Consider the following 19,758-nt stretch of genomic DNA (forward strand, 5'->3'; position numbering starts at 1 on the left):
CAATTTCAGTTGTCTTTAGTAGTAAATTCTCTTTACCCTCTCATTTCTCAAAGCCTGATTGCATGACTTAGTCTTTCCTACACCACGTCTTTACACATTTGCAGTCGATCCAAGGCGAACACCTGTTATTGACCATGTGTAAAAATCAACCAAAGCATCCCCAACTCGTGAGGACGCTTACCAAAATAAACTGCCAACCAGGTGACTTAAAGAAGAGATTCACCACGACCTTCCCTGGTACAGGGGGAACTGTGGATGTGCCTTTTCCCTTGTGCACAGAGTACACAGATTACTGTATCAAAAAGTTCAGAGGACTTTTATTACAAAATAAAATCAAAACAGTTACACTGGAATTATTAAGTCAAAGCTGCACTGTGGTAACTTGGAGGTACTTGGAAGAATGGGGTTTATTATAGTTTAAAAGATGTATTTTTTGCCCTAAAGGAATTAATGAACCAGAGGGGAAGATATGGCACTTATTTAGCAAATGTCCTTATATCCACACAGCAAGTTGGCTTTCAGAACTGGTTTGTAATTGCTGGTGTGTTGAGTCACTTCCTCCTCCCCACTCCGTAAGCATCGCCGTCACCTGACCTTCGTCACTAACCCACGGGTGAGTGACACCTGCCCATGACTCTGTCGTGATTGATTAAACAGGATTGGACCTGTTTAAATCGGAGAAAAGAGGACTAGGAGGGGATCTTATTTAATGCATATCAATATCCCCAAGGCAGGTGCCAAGAGGAAGGTGCCAGACAGCTTTTGGTGGTGCCCAGCCACAGGACGGAGAGCAGCGGCCATAAACTGAAGCATAAGGAGCCCCACCTGAACGTGGAGGGCGGCAGAGCACTGGCAGCAGCTGCCCAGGGAGGCCGTGAGCTGCCCTGTGGAGAGATTCCAAACCCCGCCTAGGTGCGTTCCTGTGTCACCCGCTCCAGGTGGGATCGGTCTGGATGCTCCCCACAGTCGCCCCCGAGCCCCAACACCCCGCGGGCGAGCGCGGCCCGGGGCGCACCCACGGCCGGGGCGGGCCGGGCGCTCGGGACGTGCCCGGAAGCGGAAGCGGCGCTCGGCGCTCGGCGCGGAAGCGGCAGCGGTTCGGGTTCCGCGGGCGGCGGGGCAGGGGCGCTGCGCCACCGGCGGCCGGGCCCGCTCCCCGCGCCACTCTCCTGCCGCTGCCTCCCCTCGGCGCTTCGCCATGGCGGCTAACACCGGCAACCTGCAGGTACAGCCACGCCGGCCCTACCCTGCCCTGCCCGGCGCGGGGCGGACCCGGCAAGCGGCGGCGGACGGGGGGCGGCGCCAGGAAGGAGCGGGGCCGGCAGCGTCCCCGGGGGTGTCCTGGGCCGGGGCTGCCCTGGGCCGGGGCTGCGGGCGGAGCGGGGGCACAGCGAGCGCGAACGCCCCTGCTCAGCGGGCCGGGGCACCGCAGCCGAGGGGAACTCGGCTTGGGCCCGGGGTGCCAGAGCCCGCGGGTCAGCCCTCATCGCCCCGGGACCGAGACCCTGCGGAGGGGCCCGGGAAGGGGGGCCCGGGGGCACCAACCCTGCGGGACGCGGGCAGCGGGGCCTAGCGCCCGGCCGGGAAGCGCTGCTGCCGCTTCTGCTCCGGACGCGTGGTTTGGCTTGTGTTGCCGCAAGGCTCCTGCTGGCTGTGGGAAGCCTTTGCCTGCTCTGCTGTTCCGCTTGTGTTAACCCTCGGCTCCGGCGGTGTAATCGGTGCTGCGGCTGGCCGGCAAAACAAACCCCGAAGTGAAATAAGTGCGGTCCAAGCAGCCCTTCTTTCTCTTTCTCTCCGGCTGTTTGAACCGTGATCATTTTTGTGTGCAGTGTTTACACTGGCAGTGTGTTGTTTGCATTGACAAAGCTAGAGGAGATGTTATAGGGTTTATAATAACCAGGAGAAGAATGACACCTCTTTAAGATGACATTCTTTGCTTGGGTGATGTTCATCAAACTATAAACCCATGGCCTGATAAAGCAGTTTGTGCCTCAGAGCTGGCCATCTATGCCCTAGTTCATACAAGTTTCTAATAATGCTTTCTGTTTGATAACAGTGGTGTTCTTCACAGTAGCAGGCTAAGATGCAGCTGATGTAATGAAGTGTTAGAGCTGAGAATCTAATAGCCAGGTAATAGTCTTTGGCTGTTTACAAAAAGAGAGTATAGCAAAACCAGGCAATACGTGATGCAGACTTTTGCCCATTTCAGAAGAGCAGGTCTGTGACATGCCCTTTTTTCTCACAGTTCTGTTTTAGCAGGTGATCTTTGCCATTTATTCTTTGGAATTAATGTCACGTGTATCACTGTCTTTGTTGTACTGGGTGCAGGGGGTTACTCTGGATATTGGGCAATAATACAGTTACTATGTCATGTGATAATTAAAGTCACTGATGGGACTTAAGAACTTTGATATGAAAATAACTGTTTGGGGGGTTAACTTTTGCTCTGTTGCTAGATTTGAATGGTGCACAGAGGTGCATAAGGGAGTCACCATAAAATGGGCAGCAGGAGGCAGCTGTCCATTCATACCTGGGAAACTGCTCCTGAGCTCCCAGCCTCTCCAAAAAGGAAAGACTTTGGTTCTGTTCCAAAGAAACAGATGCTTACAGTGCTCCAGCACTTGCCACAACAGAGCCACGGTCTGTTTGATTGCTTCATTGTTTTTACATACCTTTGATTTCAGATAGATCTGTTGAGATGATCTTTGCTTCCAAGACAGCAACACAAAGCAGTAGAATGCTATATTTTGCAGTTTCTTTCATGGCTGTTGTTTACTAGCTTTTTTCTGCCTGAAACACATCAGAGTGTAGGTAGTGGCAAGAGTATCTGTACTGGAGTGTCTAATGGAAACTCCTTGCTGCAGTTCAAACTCTCAGCCTTGCTCCCTGACATTACATAATCATCCTGAGCATAGTCACAATGCTTAGGAAAGGGAACCACATGAGAAAGAATAGGTGAGGGACTATAGAATATTTAGTTGGTGTTGGTTAATTCTGGCTGAGTGCTTATTTTCAACTTTCAACTTACCAGTGGTCAAAATGACAGTTTTAATTGTCTGGAAGTGGTATGGGCATTCCAAGAAGGAAAGTGTAATGAAAATTAATAAGCACTAACAAGCAAGCAATGGAATAGAGGTGGTACAATAAATCCATAGAGCAGTGTGTGCAATACAGTGGCTTAGATCTCAGTCAGATTTATTTGAAACTAGCCGAACAAATAAAGTAAAAATCCATTCTTAACTTCTCATAGAACTCTTTGGTCCTTAAGATTTGGGTATGTTCTCTATCTGTTTGGGTTTGGTTTTTTTCTCCTCTCCCACTGGAGTGATAATTAAAATTTCTCACTAGGATATCAAGAATCTAAATCCTCCTAGAGAAACTAAGCAACTGGTCTTTGAAGATGTCTTCCAGCCTAATGTTTGAAGAGTGATAGTGCTAGTTTCAGTGATTGTAATCAAGTACTTCCTATATTGACTTTGCTGTTTACAGGGTTTACTGATGTCATTGGTCATAGAATCTTAGAATTGTTTAGGCTGGAAAAGATTGAGTCCAGCCATTAACCCAGCACTGTCAACTGCACCCCTAAAGCATACCTTAAACAGCATAACTGTATCATAGTTCAAAGTTTATATGTCTGTGATAAAAAAAAACCCAAGCCTTATAATGGATTTCCAAATCTTTCCATAAGAAATGTAAGAGGTTGGTAGGGCAGACTACATAGATAAAATAGTAGTCCCAGCTTAGTACACAGAAACTTGTCCTTCTCACTTGCACTTTTCTGTGTGCTAGTAAATTTCAGCAGTTTGTAAATCCTGCTGTTCATGGAAGGATGGAAATACAACTTTGAGGAGACAAATGTGAAGGAGCTGAAAAACTGTCCCTCAAAGAACAGTAACAGCTTAAATGGTCTCTGATCACGGAAAATGCTCTTGTACAGCAGTTAATGATTTGTTTGTGTTACAGAAAGCAATAGACCTTGCTAGCAAGGCAGCACAAGAAGATAAAGCAGGAAACTATGAGGAAGCCTTCCGCTTGTACCAACACGCCGTGCAGTATTTGCTCCACGTTGTTAAATGTAAGTGTGATGTGTTGGATGATTCAGTAGAGTTTAGTCGTCAGATTGCACAAGAGCAATCTCTTATGTTGACATCAGTATTTAAATTTTTGCTCTCATCAACAGTTGATACTTGCTAGTTGTAGTTTGACTGAGGTCAGATATTTTGCAGCTTTTACCTTTACTGTGTTGTGTGCTTGCTCCATTCTTGTAAGAAATTAGATTATTTTTTGCTTGTGTTTTGTTTTAGGTTTTTTTAAGACAGGAGGCAGGTGTTTGCTGTCTCTCCTCTGGACTTTTGTAGCAGTGTTTCAAGCTGGCCACTGCACGAGGAAATATGACAATAAGTACAGGGATCCCTGTATTTCTGTTGTGCTGAAAACCATGTTACACATGAAGTCTGCTGTATCTGCAGAGTGCTTTTTGCACCTTTAATTCATGCTGCTTGCCCTTCTAAAGCCTCTCTGCTGACATTTTTTGCTCCTTAATGTCATAGTCTTGCTGTTTATCTTGGCCAAGAAAATGTATGAGATGGACTTGTATGTAACAATTTTTCTTTAGTTTCCATGTTCTCATTACTTTATGCCTTTTCACACTTCTGTGTTCCTTTTGTGCCACATTCAGTGTTTGTATGCAAGGAATTGACTTTCTTAGTGTGGGTACAGCCCTAATCTAAGCGGGCTAAGGTTGCTTGCCTGACAAAAGCAAACTTACAAATCTTCATGATTTGAAAAAAGTAGTTTTCTTTATAGTCCTTTATTATTAGGATAATCTATGTTTATAACTTCCTGTCCATTTAAATATTACAGACTTTCTCAGAATATCACTTTCTATGCTTTTAACAATATTGATGGACTTTTGGAAACTTAGCTCAAAAACCCGACATGTTAAATTTTGATCGTTGGTTTGAAATGCTGTAATAGTGATTATGAGAACAGTGTGGCTGTTGAAACGCAATTAGTTCTTTCAGATGTTTTATGTAATGTTTCTTTATCTTTTAAAATTAGCAGGCTATGGAAGAATCAAGTATGGTTCTAAATAAAAATTGCCTAGCACAAGCAGCTTCTTGATTAGCTATTTTAGAAAAGCAGTTATTAAGGCAATGTCTAGCAGTTTGAAAGGCTGACAGAAAAGCTTCCAGTGCTAATGTCCTTAATCCTTTAGAGTCAAATTTTAAGCCAAGGCAATGTTCAGGTGAATATTTGATACGACATCCTTCTGGTCAGTTCTTTCCAAGGTATAGTGGAAAAATAAGTAGTTGAGATGTTTGGTTATGTCATGAGCCCTGAGAGAGGTACATTCATAAGAGATAAAGAAGACAGATCTTTAGTCTTGTTTTTTGATTGATGCACATGTGTTTGCTGTTAACAAAGAATTGTTTATCTTCAAACTCTCAGATGAAGCACAGGGTGATAAAGCAAAACAAAGCATTAGAGCAAAATGTACTGAATACTTGGATCGAGCAGAAAAGCTGAAAGAATATCTGAAAAAGAGAGGAAAATCTGCACCAAAACCAGTTAAAGAGTCTGGTCCTGCTGAAGGAAAAGGGTATGTTTTTGGAGAAGGTAAAGCAAAATACTTCCTGAACTCAACTTATTCTAAACTTCTACTCTTCAAAGATCATTTTAACTTGTTTCTGAAATGCTTCAGATGACTACTAATTCTGAAGTACAGTGGGCTAATAAAAATAACTTGAGTTACAATCACAAGCATTTCTGTGCTTGTTTACTAAAATATGAACATTCGCATAGGAAATCACTGAAGAATAAAATCTCCTTCAGACTAACAGCTGAATCCAATGATTATTTGATTTAATGGCAAGGAGCTTGATGACCTTTCAAGGCTTTTTGCATTTAAATACTTAGTAACTAGAAAATTTCAGACTGGTGATTACTGGGGTTACTGAGTTTGATCTGTCTCATACTTGAGAAGAGATGAAAAGCCCTGTGTAGGGTAAAGTTCTGTAAGGTGGACTGAATCCTTCCAATGTGTTGCTGCTGCCTGGTCTCTCCACTGCTTCCCTTCTCTTAGATTTGTTTCTCACTTTGCATATCAGAGAGTTGAACAAGCAGAGCCTCCCAAACAAGCCCAGCCTCTTTTGCCTTTGCTACTCCCTTTATGGGGGTAGGAGAGAGGAAGAATTCAGGATTATACCTTCTGGTGGGACTGCCCTTCCTAGGAGTCCTGAACAGCTAAAGTTGCTCAGTTGTCTCTTAAAACTTCACCTGATTTTCAGTCTTTTTAAATGTCTGCTCATTTCATCAGCCTTATTTTTTGAGGTGTACCATCTTTGGCTTAATTTATATTAGAAGGAAATGGTAATACCACAAAGGCTACATGTATTTTCATGACCTCCACTCCAGTTGTTCCCTCTCTAGTCTCTTTTCCTTTAATTTCCAGTCTCCTTTGCTCTGATGAGAGTTTCATAGTACTAGATGGAATTGGCCAGGTCCTGTTGCATGTCCAGATAGAGGAGAAGTGCCAATGTCTACAAACAAACCATTCCAGCACCTCTGTGTTGCTATATATAAGGGATTGTGTTTCTAAAAGCTGGCTCAGAACACACAGAAGTGTCTTAAGAGGGCTCAGAACCATAAGAGGAAGTTGAAATGGCAAAGGAGGGTGAATGGGAAAGAAATTAGAGAAAAGTGTCCTTCTGGTTTTTTACAGTCATGTAAACCTCTAGAGGTATGAAAGCATCTCCATGTTTCTTTAGTTCCTCAGCCTGATGGGTTTTCTGCTTTTTGCATTCTGATTTTTATCCTAAGACAGAAGTCTCTCTTACTGTATTTCAACATTTTGTTTCCAAATCAGGAATGACAGTGATGGGGAAGGGGAATCAGAGGACCCAGAAAAAAAGAAGCTACAGAATCAACTTCAAGGTAATTTGGAGCATCCTTTTCTTTAAATAGGGATTACTTCAGTTAAGCAAGTTCCTGTATTTTTGCCATCTAAATTGTATGGATTAACTTAATGTCTGTTAGTAGCTCAGCTAGTATGTAATCTTGATGTGCAAAAGCACAGTCTTTATGGAAGTAAAAGGATTTGTGTGCCATGAACTTATACAGTGACTACATTGAAATGTATCTCCTGCACCCTGTACTTCATGTTAAAATTGTATCACCTATCAAGATAGGAAGTTGCAAAATCCCAGCTAGCTGGTGGCTAAACTGATTTAGTGGTTTTTTACTCTGAAGTGCACTAGCCTGTTGCCTAGAGGCTAAGGAAATGATGATACAAATACATAGTGTAAACAGAACTGTTTTCACAAAAAGACTGGAATTCATGTTTAGGAGTGAGAAACATGGATTCTTGCCCATTTATAATAATATGCAGTGATGATGCTGTCCCAGTTCAGTAGCATAGTTTGCGTTTTTGAACTCAAAACCAGAACATAGTCAGTGAAGCAATGTATAGCAGCTACCAGCACTTTGGTGTGCGGTAAAAAAGAGGCTTTTTGATATTTATTTCCCTTTAATAATGAAGAACTGTTCAGAACTTCCCTACCAGAAGGTGCTTATGGATCTGAAGAAACCTCATTGTTTTCCTGTTTTTGACTGTAACAAAGATGAAATGCCTTTACCAGATCTTTTGCCTGTGTAATTTCAGGAGCTGTTGTATCACCATTGGAAACTGTGCTGTGCTTTTTCTACTTCTCTGCACATTATTTAATCCTATGCACAGTTATAAGAGACAGTTTCTTGTTTTTTTAAAAGTGACAGAAAATTGATGAGCATTGAACTCCTATCCTGTCTCTCGCTATACAGACTTCGTTTCTTCCCACATGAATCTGACTTCAGATAGCAGAAGTAGTGGCTACGATTACAAGATCTAATATTATAGGTTTAATAACCTATTACTACCTGAGTTCCAAGTTTGCCCTTCTAGAAGTAGTTGAGACAAAATTTTTAGCATGCCAGACTAACCAGTCTGAAGAGAAAGCTGAATTACAGCTCAGTTAGATGAACTCACTGACTGAGGAAGATGAGACTTGGTGCAAAACTTTAAATGTGCCTTGACTAAGAAAATACTTCTACAGCTAAGCAGGATCCATATAACCTTTCTGATGCTTTTAGCCCTAGCTCTCAAACCTCTTTTCCATTAGATGATCCGTTTGTTTGCTGCATGTCTGGAGATAGCAGCAAGTTACTTCATCTGCTGGAGAATCTTAAAAAATCCTGAGCTAGTGCAGCCGCATTGTTTAAAATGGATTTTCAAAGTTTTTAGGGAGTGCAGTGGTGATTTAGTTATGAGTTGGTGCCAGGACTTCTACTAACTCACAAATATTCTGGTTATCCATGGTTTATTTTGATAAAAAAGTGTGTCAAATTTCTGTAAAAATAACATTCATTTGAGTAATGTAATTCTATCATATTAGAAATGCCTTGTTTTTATTCAGTATAGACATGGGCATAGATTTCTTTTTCCACCAATTGGAATTTATTGTAATTGTGAAAAGATATATATGTCTCTAACTTAGACCGTCTTTTACAGGAGCAATTGTTATGGAGCGACCAAATGTCAAATGGAGCGATGTTGCTGGCCTCGAAGGTGCCAAAGAGGCACTTAAAGAAGCAGTCATCCTTCCCATTAAATTTCCACACCTGTTTACAGGTCAGGATTACAGCATTTGTTTACTATTGGCCAGTCAGGCCTGGCACTGGGGCCTGTGAAATGTGTTGTGCCAATGTATCATAGACTCAAGCTGATCTCTAACAAAGAGATTTTGATCCATCTGACAGAAGTTTCATGGGTAGATGCAGAAAACCTCTGAGCAGCCTAGAGGAGTATAATCAGAAAATAGCATTTTGAAGACTGCTGGTTTCTCTCTTGCAGGCAAGAGAACGCCCTGGAGAGGGATTCTTCTATTTGGACCACCAGGAACAGGAAAGTCTTATTTAGCAAAAGCTGTAGCAACAGAAGCAAACAACTCTACCTTCTTCTCAGTATCTTCATCTGACCTTGTTTCAAAATGGTTAGGTGAAAGTGAAAAGTAAGTTGGAGTTTCCAGAGGTCCAGGAAAATGTTGTTGAGAGGAAATTATTATAGAGATACAGTGCCGTAGAGAATTTAAGAAAATGATGTTGTCTTTTTAAAAACCACCTATAGGTGTTTCTATGCTTCATGCTGCAGTGCCATGTAAAGATACCATTACATGCTGCATTTTGAGAAACTCTTTTCAGTGCTCAGAAAGATTTTGGGAGCACCACAGAGCTCATGCTAACTCTTCATTTGTTACTGTGTGATGTATGAAGAAGACCAGGAAGGCAAAGGACCATGAGTAACATGGCTGCAGTCTAGAAGTCCAAGAATTTGTCCATATAGTCTTCCAAAAGAGATTTCTTGAATTAATAAAAAGCTCTGGGTTTACAGGGAAAGGATTTTCATATAATGATAAGCATACTTGTCATAACCATGATTTAATGGTTTGAGGTGTGGGGCAACTGAGCAACACTGTTTAAAGCTGATAGAATGAGAAAGAAAGGCCATTAGATAAAGTGTTTGAAGTGAGTTATTTTTTTCCCCAGAAAGCTGGAAACCTTAAGCTGCTTTTCTTCTGTTGCAGAAGAAATACAGAACTGGAGACTAGCTTGGCATTAGATATTATGCTTGACTTCATTTGAGACTATTGCCTGAGATTTAGTGCTGTAATATGAAGAATTTCCCAGCATGTTCCTATTTATTTTTCTTTTTCAAACTAGTAAAGTGTGTTCATGAGAGATAGCTAGGAGTATATGGGGTTTGTTATAGGTTGTTTTGTTTATTTGATTTGAAACCAATATTGCATGTCATACAAAAATGATTTAGTAAGTAAAGTTGTAGAAAGTAAAGATACATGTTATTTCTTACAAAATCTCTAGTTATTTTCAGTTAGAAATGTTTAGAGAAAGCTTTTTTCTTTTGAATCTTTCTAAATTGGTGCTTTTGTATAGTCCAGGCTGTCATGTAGAAGTGTAAACTGAAAAAGGGCTTTATTTTGCAAAATCATGCCTGGAGCACTCTAATTTATTTTCTTTTTGTTATGCTAGGCTCTCTCATTCAGTGTAATTCTGAGTCATGGAGCTGGAAGAATGTTGTTTCTTTGAGTAGCTGTGTGTTAATGCTTTTTTCCCCTTGCTTTCCCTAAAGGAAATGACTATATCACGTTCTGAAGTTATGTGTTTCTGCTGTTGTAATTATTAATATAGCTGAAGCTGTTTCCTTCTTTAAGATTAGTGAAAAACTTGTTCCAGCTTGCCAGAGAAAACAAACCTTCTATCATCTTCATTGATGAGATAGATTCCCTCTGTGGGTCAAGAAGTGAAAATGAAAGCGAGGCTGCTAGACGGATAAAAACAGAATTTCTAGTCCAGATGCAAGGTAAGTTTATTTGGTCTTCAAAATCAGACAGAGAGATTAAGACATGTATTTTTAAGTGTAACTTTCATTAGAATACTAAAAATGTCTGCAGTTCCACCCCATTAAATTTTGATGGCTTTTTAAAGCAATCTCTGTTTATCATCTAAACTGTGAAATTATTTCTGCCTTGATACAGGGGTTGGTGTTGACAATGAAGGAATCTTGGTGTTAGGAGCAACAAACATACCCTGGGTTTTGGATTCAGCTATCAGGAGAAGGTATGATGGCACTTTTTTTCATGGTGTGCGATTCACAACTGGTGTGAGCTTTCAGCCAGAGAGTGCTTAAGGTGTTCATGCAGCTCATGTTTGCAGAATGGTTAATGTTCTGCAACTCAATTCCATGAAGTAGACTTAGCTACACTGATAATCACTTGCCCCTTTAGAGAAAGGTAGGTTGTTCAGTCCTGTAGTTTATCTGATTTCTTGGTTAGATGATTATGCTTGAAGAAACAGGAGTTTCTTGCTTGCTTTTTGGTTTTCTGGGGGGCTTAGGGGACAAGGTAAAAAGTACACACCTCAGAAGGGCATGAGAGGGTGGGACTTTCCTTTTCAGCTGTTAAAAAACTGGTGAATAGCTTGCGTTTTTTATGGAAGTGTAACCTTATGGAGAAATGCCATATTTTTCTACTAGTCAGGCATAACTTGTGATTTTTAACTGCTGTTCGGCAGATAAAGGACTTTTGCAGATACAGGACTGCCTGTACCTGATTATTTGGATCTTTCTCTGAGCTGCAGAGCAAGCAGAGGACAGATACAATTATGTGACAAATAGGATTATGTTGTGATGAGGACACAGCTTGGATAATGGCCATTTTTCTTGACTAAAGAATCACTGATCTTTTTTTTTTAGTGACTGACACTGACTTTTGTTTATATACCGAATTCAAGCTGGCCATACTTCAGTTTGATTTGGGGTTGGACCAGGTCACCTCCAGATGTCACTTCTCATCTGCATGACTCTAGAGTTGTATGAGCCAGATTTAAAAATGAAGGTATTGTTGAGAATTTCAAGTCATTCTTGAAATTCCAGCTTTGGTTGGGATCCACAGTAAAAGACATACATGGATCTGATAGAGTGTGTTCAGAAGGGGCCATGAAAATGATCTAGACACCTTTCTTCTGAAGGCAGGTTACAAGAGTGGAGCTGTTCAGCCTGGAGAAGAGAAGGATACAGAGACCTTATTGTGGCCTTTCAGTATATAAAGGGAACTTAGTAGAAGGGTGGAGAGATGTTCCTTGGTTTTTTTCGAAGGCTTGTAATGCCAGGACAAGGGGCAGTTGTTCAAACTGAACGAGGATGGGCTTAGATTGGGCATAAGGAGGAAGTTTTTTATGATGACGGTGGTGAGACACTGGCATGTGTTGCCCAAGAGAAGCTCTGGATCATGGGAAGTGTTCAAGGCCAGGTGGGATGGGGTTTTGAGTAAGCTGGTTTAGGGGAAGGTCTCCCTGCCTGTGGCAGGGGGGTTGAAACTAGACAATCTTCAAGGTCTCCCTCAACCCAAACCATTTTCTCATTCTCAGCAACATGAAAGAGAAATTCCGTAGCTCTAGCCCACAAGACTTAAAGGAACTTGTACAACAATGGCTATAATAAAATTTATTTTTCATGGATTTGAGCCACTTTGTCATGTATATCAGGCTATTGTGTTCAGCAGGATTTGGAGTTGCTCTTTGTTGGTAAGAGGTAATCTCTACTCTGAGAACAGATGCTGCTTCAAAGGAGGAAATGCTGTTACCAATATTTTCTTGAGAATTACTTCAGATTTACTTCCATCTATGGTGTTTTCTTAATTTAGTTGGAGACTGTAGAAAGTTGTTGCATAAACTTATCAGGCAGTTCTTTCTTTGAGTGTGAAATCTGTTCAAATAGACTTTAACACTTAAAACTGAGAGGAAGAAGTCTTTTTCTTTTAGCACTCAAACTCTGCTAGAAAAATGTCAGTCTGGAGAGAAGGATTTTGTAATGGAAAGGAAGCAGTTTTTATATTCTGGATATTAGCTTATGCTAACTAAAGTACTATTTATGAGAACGGGTTGCTGAATATTTGCATCAGATTTTTTTTAAAGGTCTGTTGTACTGAAACTGCTTTTTAATATTGCTAGAAGCAAGCTCATTTGCATGAGCTCTTTCCATTGTGCACCTGCATGAGTTGGCATCTTGGGAACGCTTTGGTTTTGTCTTTTTTACACCAGGTTTGAGAAGCGTATTTATATTCCTTTACCTGAAGACCACGCCAGGGCTGCAATGTTCAAACTTCACCTTGGGTCAACTCCAAATGACCTAAAAGACTCAGATTATCGAGAGCTTGGGAAGAGAACTGATGGCTATTCTGGTGCAGATATAAGCATCATTGTCCGTGATGCACTGATGCAGCCTGTTAGAAAAGTGCAATCAGCCACTCACTTTAAAAAAGTAAGTAGGAATCAAAATTTTTCAGGTTATTTCATCTATGAGAGCAGTCTTAATTTGAAAATCCCTTACAAATAAACTGAATTTGGTTTTACGTAATACTGCATGGTTATGAATGTCCCTTTTATTGACTGGGGAGAACTGTTCTTCCTTTCCATGTACCCCCCTAGTCCTGCCATAAGTCTGGTGGAGCTCATTTCTGAATATTCATGCTCTGACTCTTAATGTCTCTAGAGAGTGTTAAAAGCGTTCAGTTTGCCATTTAAATGGCAATGTTACAGAAGTGCTTTTTTTCTATTTCAAGTTAAGTGGTTCTTAACATGCTGGAAAAAAAATAAAAGTATCCCTCATCCACTTGAGAACAGATGGATTGTACTTAAGCACATTCTGTTTACTTGGGCATATTTTTCAAACTGAAAAATTAAGGTTTTTGTAGAGTTCTGGTAGAAACATTGAATCAATTACAGTAGTAAAGATGCAACACAACTGAGCAAGGTCTGTGTTTCATTTACACTGCTGTAATGTGAAAACGAGTTTACTTTCACGTAGGTACACACCAAAGAGCCTATTCAAACTATATTGTTTGGCTTATCTTCCAGTTACCTCTATATTACTATGTATTGACTTAAGTAACATTTCTTCACAATATTTGAATCTCAGAAACTTCATCTGTACAAGAACCAATTGGCATTCTTTACCACCAGTCTAAATCCATTACATCTGGGAATGTCTTTCCCCTGGGGAATTTGCACAGATGGGCCTTGTTCAGTCAAATTTATTGCTCCCTGAGAACTATTAAACTCTTAAATAGAGAAAAAGGAGTGATAGTATCAATGGTTATAAACAGAGGTTAAAATATATACAATGTGTATCAGTTGAATAAAATTTTATTTTGCTGTATACCATATTTTAAAATAGACCCAGACTAAAGGTACTTTTTGTTAATATTTTTAGTGCAAAGTTTGATTTTGACAGAAATTCATGGTTGTTGGGTAAAGGTAGGTCAGCATATTCTGCAGAGGTGCTAATTGCTGTAAAAGGAAGCTTTAATTTGTTGCTTCTTCAAAGAGCAGGTGTGGTAGGAAAAACTCGAGATCCTAAGGTGTCAGGTACCATGTATGTTGTGTTGGCAGCTGTTCTTTGTCATCTCAGTTACAATTACAGTTTTTTTACCAGTAACTCAACCTGACATAAAAGGGTTAAGGCCTCTGAACCGAACAGCTACACTCACTTTGAAGATAGGCTCCTTTTTTTCCATGTGGTTTCTTCCAATGAACTCATTCAGCTTAAGATTCAAAGTGAAAGACACACTTAAATCCAGTATGGTCCAGAATATGAGAGGGCAGGAAATTTGACTTCTGCGGACAACTCACAGTAACAATGTGATGTAAGCAGTATTTGTTGATAAATAAACAGTGACTTTGATATATCAAGGATTTTCTAGATGCTTCCTTCCCTTAAGCAGTCATGTCTGAAGTATTTATCTGTTGTTAACTTTACATGACAATGGCATTTCTGGCTAAAGGGCTGTTAGCTTTTAGTGTTTAGTTCAAATTTGGAACAATCTGAGGCATGTTTGAGCTTGCCATGGAGCAATGAAATAACCTCAGTTGTCACAGTTTGTGGAACGACTTCAAAAGCGCTTCTTGCATCTTAACTACTTTTGCTTAAGAAAATAAAAAAAAAGGAAGGAAAAACTCCACAACTGCAGCACTTTGAACACTCTGACATGAGCCAAGTTGATTCCACTTATATTGTTAATGCTTTAATTGGATGCGATTTTGTGTTTTTCTGAGCAAAATCTTAGCGTTATTATTTGTGTTGTAACAGACAGAGCTTTCCTCAGTTGTCAGTAATTAACTGTAAACCTTTCCTTGCCATGTGTGATAATTCAGGTTTGCCAGAGTGCATTTTGAATATTACAATCTGCTGCCCTGCTTCTTGCTCTAAATTCAGCTTGGAGCAGCAGATGCAGTTCTGTCCATAGTCAGTTAGCGTGTTGTCCTTGAACCTCTGTGTATGCTCCGAGTTCCCGTGGCTGTGTGGTGCTGCAGGTAACAGCCAGGGAAGGCAAAATCCTTGGTACCGGACAGTGTGCTGCACAAAGGGAACAGATGCACGGCGCAGCTTTTCTTTGCTCTGTCCGTCTGTCCGTCCGGGGGCGGGCGGGAAGGCAGCTGTTTTATTCTCCCGCTAGGTGGCGCTGTTTCCTACGCAGCGCTGCCCAGGTGGTGCCGGGAAAGGTGCTGGGAGCTTGGGAAGGCGGGATGTCAGAGGGAAAAGCACTGGGAAGCTTTTAGAGAGCTGTTTACCAGCGATGAATGAGCTCCTCAAGTGACCAGGGAGCAGGAAGGGTGGTCTTCACCAAGCAGATTTCCTGGCACGTCAGTTTTCTGCAGAAATCCTCAGACTTAAGAGGATGTGGCTTCTGGGATTTGACCTGATGTGAATTTAAGTGTCTGGCTACAGCTGCATGTTTTCAAGGTGAATAATACCAGTACACTTGTACAATTTCTCTTCCACAGGACGTGTGTTCCCAATGGGTAGGGCATCTGCATAAAATCAAGGAATGGTTTTTGCTTGGGGTGCTGTTCAGCTTCTGGTTTCTGTCTTCAAAACAGTAACTCCCATAAACTGAGTGTTTTCTTATTTTTAGGTAAAAGGACCATCAGTGTCTAATCCAAATACGATGGTAGATTTATTCACCCCTTGCTCTCCAGGTGATCCTGAAGCCTTAGAAATGACATGGATGGAGGTCCCAGGTGATAAATTACTGGAGCCTAGAGTTTCCATGGTAGGTATTGCTTGTAGCATTTCTTTCTTATTTTGCAGAACTCTGAAAAGACTTTAAGGTAAAGAGTCTTTTTCAGGACAATGGGATGAGACATTTGTTTTCAGAAATGCTGGGCATACCAGATAACATTTTGAATTCTCAACATAAATCACTACAGTATGGCATGCTATGAAAAAGACAGCTGTCTATCCCTGATAAGCATTTCTTATTCTTGTCTGCTGGCATGCAGCTGCCATTCTTTCATCCATAGACAGTACTTGCCTCTTGCACTGTTCTTTCACTTGGCTTTTATTTATTCAAAACCTTTAGGGTTCCTGCACCATGATACACTTTCTTCTCATCATTGTGGCATTAATACTGGGAAATGGAAAATTACATTCACTGTAAATTAGGAAGTGATGTTCTATAGGAAAATATTGCCCATGAAATAAATACAAGTATAAAACCAAAATGTAAGAAGATTTTGGATATAAAGGTAGTTTAGGTTTAAATTTATCACAGGTAATAAAGCAGCTTTTTCTGCTGTTTTCTTTGTGCATATGCAAATACTTGCTTTGGCCTAGGGAATAAAATATGTAAGACAGTTTTCAGTTTTAGATCACTACTTTAAAAAAAAATAATTGCTGGACACTCATTCTGTATTTTCGCCCAAGAGCAGCAGAAGAAAATTTTGTATTTAAGTACAAAGTTTGTGGGAAGCACTTAATAACAAATCTGTGTTGCTGTAGTTTCCTGTGTGCAAACAGTCTTGTAAGGAATGAAAGAAATCAATGCATTTCATGGGGAATCGCAGGCAATGCTTTGAAAATAGAACCATCACTGTATTTCAGAAAATAATTTCCTGTGTGAATTTGCATACTGAGGAAGCAGAAGAGGATTTATGCAGGTGCAGGCCTGCCCTAAAACTTCTCTCTGCATGATCTATAATTGGATTTTTAATCAGTGCTTCCTGAAATTAAAGACAGCAGTTCCTTGTGTGCTCCTAATGGTACCTGGGCTCTGATGCACTACAGGCAGATGTTTCAGTGTCCAAAATCCATTCTTGTCCTTAAAATATAAGGCTTTAATTCTTTTTGAGCAGAGTGCCTATGGTCTGATGAGACAAATATCATGTGTGGAAAACCATTATACTAATTTTTTTATTTTACCCATCATTTATAGCAATATGAGGTGTTGGGCATCTACTTTTTTCAGTTGCCCTTGGTTGGGAATTTATTCGTTTTCTTTACCCTTTTTTATTCATAATGTATTTTAACTGCTGCTCAAGACCTATGAAATTTTTTTCTAAACTCCATTTCCTAGCATCTAAATATTTATCTAGGAAATTTACTGAGTTGAAGAGTCAGAAATTACCAGTCAGGAGCAGTAAAACTTTGCAAGAGATGAATCACAAATTGCTGTTCTACATTGCTGGACTGTGAAGAATACATGGGAACATCTCAGTATTTTCCACTTAATCTGCTGTAGTTAATAATGGTTTGAAAATAGTAACTAACCAAAAGAAAAAAAAATTCAGCTCTTTCAAAAAAAGAGATGAATAAAACTTGAATGGATGAGTGGCTTAAACGTAAACCTTAGGTTGTGATTTTGTTACTGGAAAACTCATTGACTGTTGTCTGTATTCAAAGGGTTAAAAGGCTGCCTCTGTGCAGAAGTGTTCAGGCTTACTTAAAGTTTTGTGTTAATGGGAACTTTTTAAGGGTTTTTTTAATGCATATTTGTCCTGGCAAAAAAATTGCTAGCAGTGGTACTATACTTGTTTCTGAAAACATGTTTGTTTTATTTCTGACAGGCCGATATGCTCAGGTCGCTTGCTAGCACAAAACCAACAGTTAATGAACAGGACTTGGAGAAGTTAAGGAAGTTTACAGAAGACTTTGGTCAGGAAGGCTAAACCAAAGATATGTGTGAAGCATTAGAACCTTTTTTTTTTTTTTTAAGTATTCTTGTGTCTTTATTGATGGCACTTCAAATAAATGCCAATAAAATCACCCCTTTCTTACTTTGCAGAAGGAATAGAAGATACCTTTGCAAAGACCCTTAAGCTTTTGTATTGTATTGTTTTCCTCAGATGTCTATTAAATGTCTTCTATTGAAAAATAATACAAAAATGCAATTTTAGGGTGAGACAGCAAAGTGATGTGGTAATGTCTAATAAATACTAGAAAGCTTTAAATTACTAGTTCCATATTAGGTAGTATATTAGACCTGGATACCAGTGCATTTTAGTTTTTGACCTTACCTCCCAGTAAGGTAAAAAACCTTTTTAAGGAGTGGGAGAGAACATATTTGTCAGGTGTTTTCAGTCAATCAGCATATGTATTAATTGCTCTCATTTCATTTAGGAAAATGGCAACAAAATTTTCTAATCAAGCATACTGCGAGTGTGGGTTTGCTGTTAAAGTAAGAAAGAAAACACTGTGAGGATAAGACTACATGGGCCAGTACTTTGATTAAATATTGGTGGACCTGTTATTTGGCTTTTTTTTCTGCTATGCTATGTTAAAATTTTGCCTTAAACAGCAGGCTTTTGTTTTTAACTCTTTACTAGCTGGTACACACTGTCACTATGCAATTTAACACAAGTTTGTTAAATGCAAGTCACTCGGAAGGTGTTTTGCTGGCTCTTCTTGGGGGGTTGTTTGGATTTACTTTATTTGGTTTTTAAAATCTGGATTCTCTTCCTGGTGAAGTTTTGACTGAAGTTAGAAAAAAGCTTTAGAAATGTCCTCTGAGATCCCACGTGTTGAGGCTGGCAAGGTATATGTAGTCATTGGAGAATGTCTGGGAGGTATTTGGGAAATAGCATACTTCACATGCGAGGAGATTAGAACAGATGTTTTAGCCACAGCCTTTCCAGTGATAAATTAACCCAGAACCCCACTGGTAACTGTAGCATATAGGTTACATCAATTTAGTGCTTAAACTGGGAGAGAAGGCTGGCAGTTTAGTACAGAAGTAGCACTTCCATTGCTCTTTTTCTGCAGAACTGCAAATGGAGATGTGCCTGAATGTAACTTAAAACACTACAGCATCAGCATTGAGTTTGTGCCTTGTAAGTTTGCACTGGCTGTAGATATGAAACATCATTAGAATATCTAGAATACTCTATCTTCCATTATCATTGTCCAACTCTATCCTGCAAATGTTTTGTTTAACTTGTATTAAAAGAAATTTGCACATTTTAGGTGTGTATGTTTTATGTACATATGCACAAATATGATCATCTTTTGATGGGGTTTGGTTTCTTCTATGTACATATTTTGTCTACTTTATAAATCATAGGATGGGTGACATTTTCTGTACTTTAATGAAGTAAAATGTTGTAGTACAACATCAGCTATGTTGAGTATTTTTTCAATGTTATGTTCAAGTTTTTACTGCTTTATTGTCTCCTTAGACTTTTGTTTCTGTGTTTAATAGCCAAACAAAATAGTTAAATATTCTTTGATCTGCAAGGTGCTGAGCTTTTTTTTACTAACATGGTGAAGCGTTTTTTCCAAAATCCTTCAGTTACACAGCTTTACCTTTGTCTTACATCAGAATGTGTAAATGTGAATCAGTGGGCTGTAAATCTTTCTGACAGCTTTTGGGGGGATGGCAGGAGTGGGAGTGGGTGAGGGCAGGAATTCCAGCATAGGTACAGCAACTATGGTTAGTAAACTTAATCCTTATTGCAACAGGATCTTGTTTGTAGTTTTCTCTTGTGAACACTTCAGAAGTGAGCCACACACTAGCGTGGCTGTCCTTCAGAGGTTCGAAGCCACTGTCTGAAGTATTTATCTCTTGACCTTTTGAAAAATGAGAGTCCTTACTGCAACCCTGCAATCTTAAAATTCTCAGGAATATTTTGGTTTTTGGTTTATGTTTTCCTTTTTGTGGTAAGCTGATTTGTCTTATGGGCTTCCATATGCTTAACTGTATAATCTCGTATCTTTAATGCAAAAGAAAAGTATACTGTATGTTTTAAATTTACATCTTGCTGCTTGCTCAGATGACATCTGTAACAGAACCTTTAGTATTTGATGTTGAAAGTTGTTTTTAGAAATATATTCCAAATAAACTTTGCTGCTTAGAATTGCAGCTACAAGGGCAA

General features: G+C 39.9%; 1 protein-coding gene across 2 annotated transcripts; it reads left to right on the forward strand.

Moving 5' to 3' along the window:
- Positions 1 to 1,093: 1,093 nt before the first annotated feature.
- Positions 1,094 to 19,758, forward strand: VPS4B (vacuolar protein sorting 4 homolog B). 2 transcript variants are annotated; one of them, XM_059478415.1, is made up of 11 exons: positions 1,094 to 1,225; positions 3,964 to 4,075; positions 5,452 to 5,602; positions 6,869 to 6,936; positions 8,549 to 8,668; positions 8,891 to 9,047; positions 10,266 to 10,414; positions 10,590 to 10,671; positions 12,652 to 12,871; positions 15,525 to 15,662; positions 17,455 to 19,758. In XM_059478415.1, the coding sequence occupies exons 1-11, from the start codon at positions 1,199 to 1,201 to the stop codon at positions 17,554 to 17,556; spliced, it is 1,326 nt and encodes a 441-aa protein (XP_059334398.1). In that variant the 5' UTR covers positions 1,094 to 1,198; the 3' UTR covers positions 17,557 to 19,758. The 2 variants fall into 2 exon arrangements, with proteins under 2 accessions (XP_059334398.1, XP_059334390.1); XM_059478407.1 differs by lacking the exon at positions 1,094 to 1,225 and having other exon boundaries at positions 3,183 to 4,075.

This window comes from Ammospiza nelsoni, chromosome 1, assembly GCF_027579445.1.
Source record: "Ammospiza nelsoni isolate bAmmNel1 chromosome 1, bAmmNel1.pri, whole genome shotgun sequence".
NCBI classification, from domain to species: domain Eukaryota; kingdom Metazoa; phylum Chordata; class Aves; order Passeriformes; family Passerellidae; genus Ammospiza; species Ammospiza nelsoni.

Bases quoted from the DNA above. Each gene is read 5' to 3' on its own strand.
- VPS4B (XM_059478407.1), top strand. From the start codon at position 3,904: ATGGTCTCTGATCACGGAAAATGCTCTTGTACAGCAGTTAATGATTTG. The intron at 6,937-8,548 runs GTAATTTGGAGC...CGTCTTTTACAG, and splicing joins GCTACAGAATCAACTTCAAG to GAGCAATTGTTATGGAGCGA. The intron at 12,872-15,524 runs GTAAGTAGGAAT...TCTTATTTTTAG, and splicing joins CAGCCACTCACTTTAAAAAA to GTAAAAGGACCATCAGTGTC.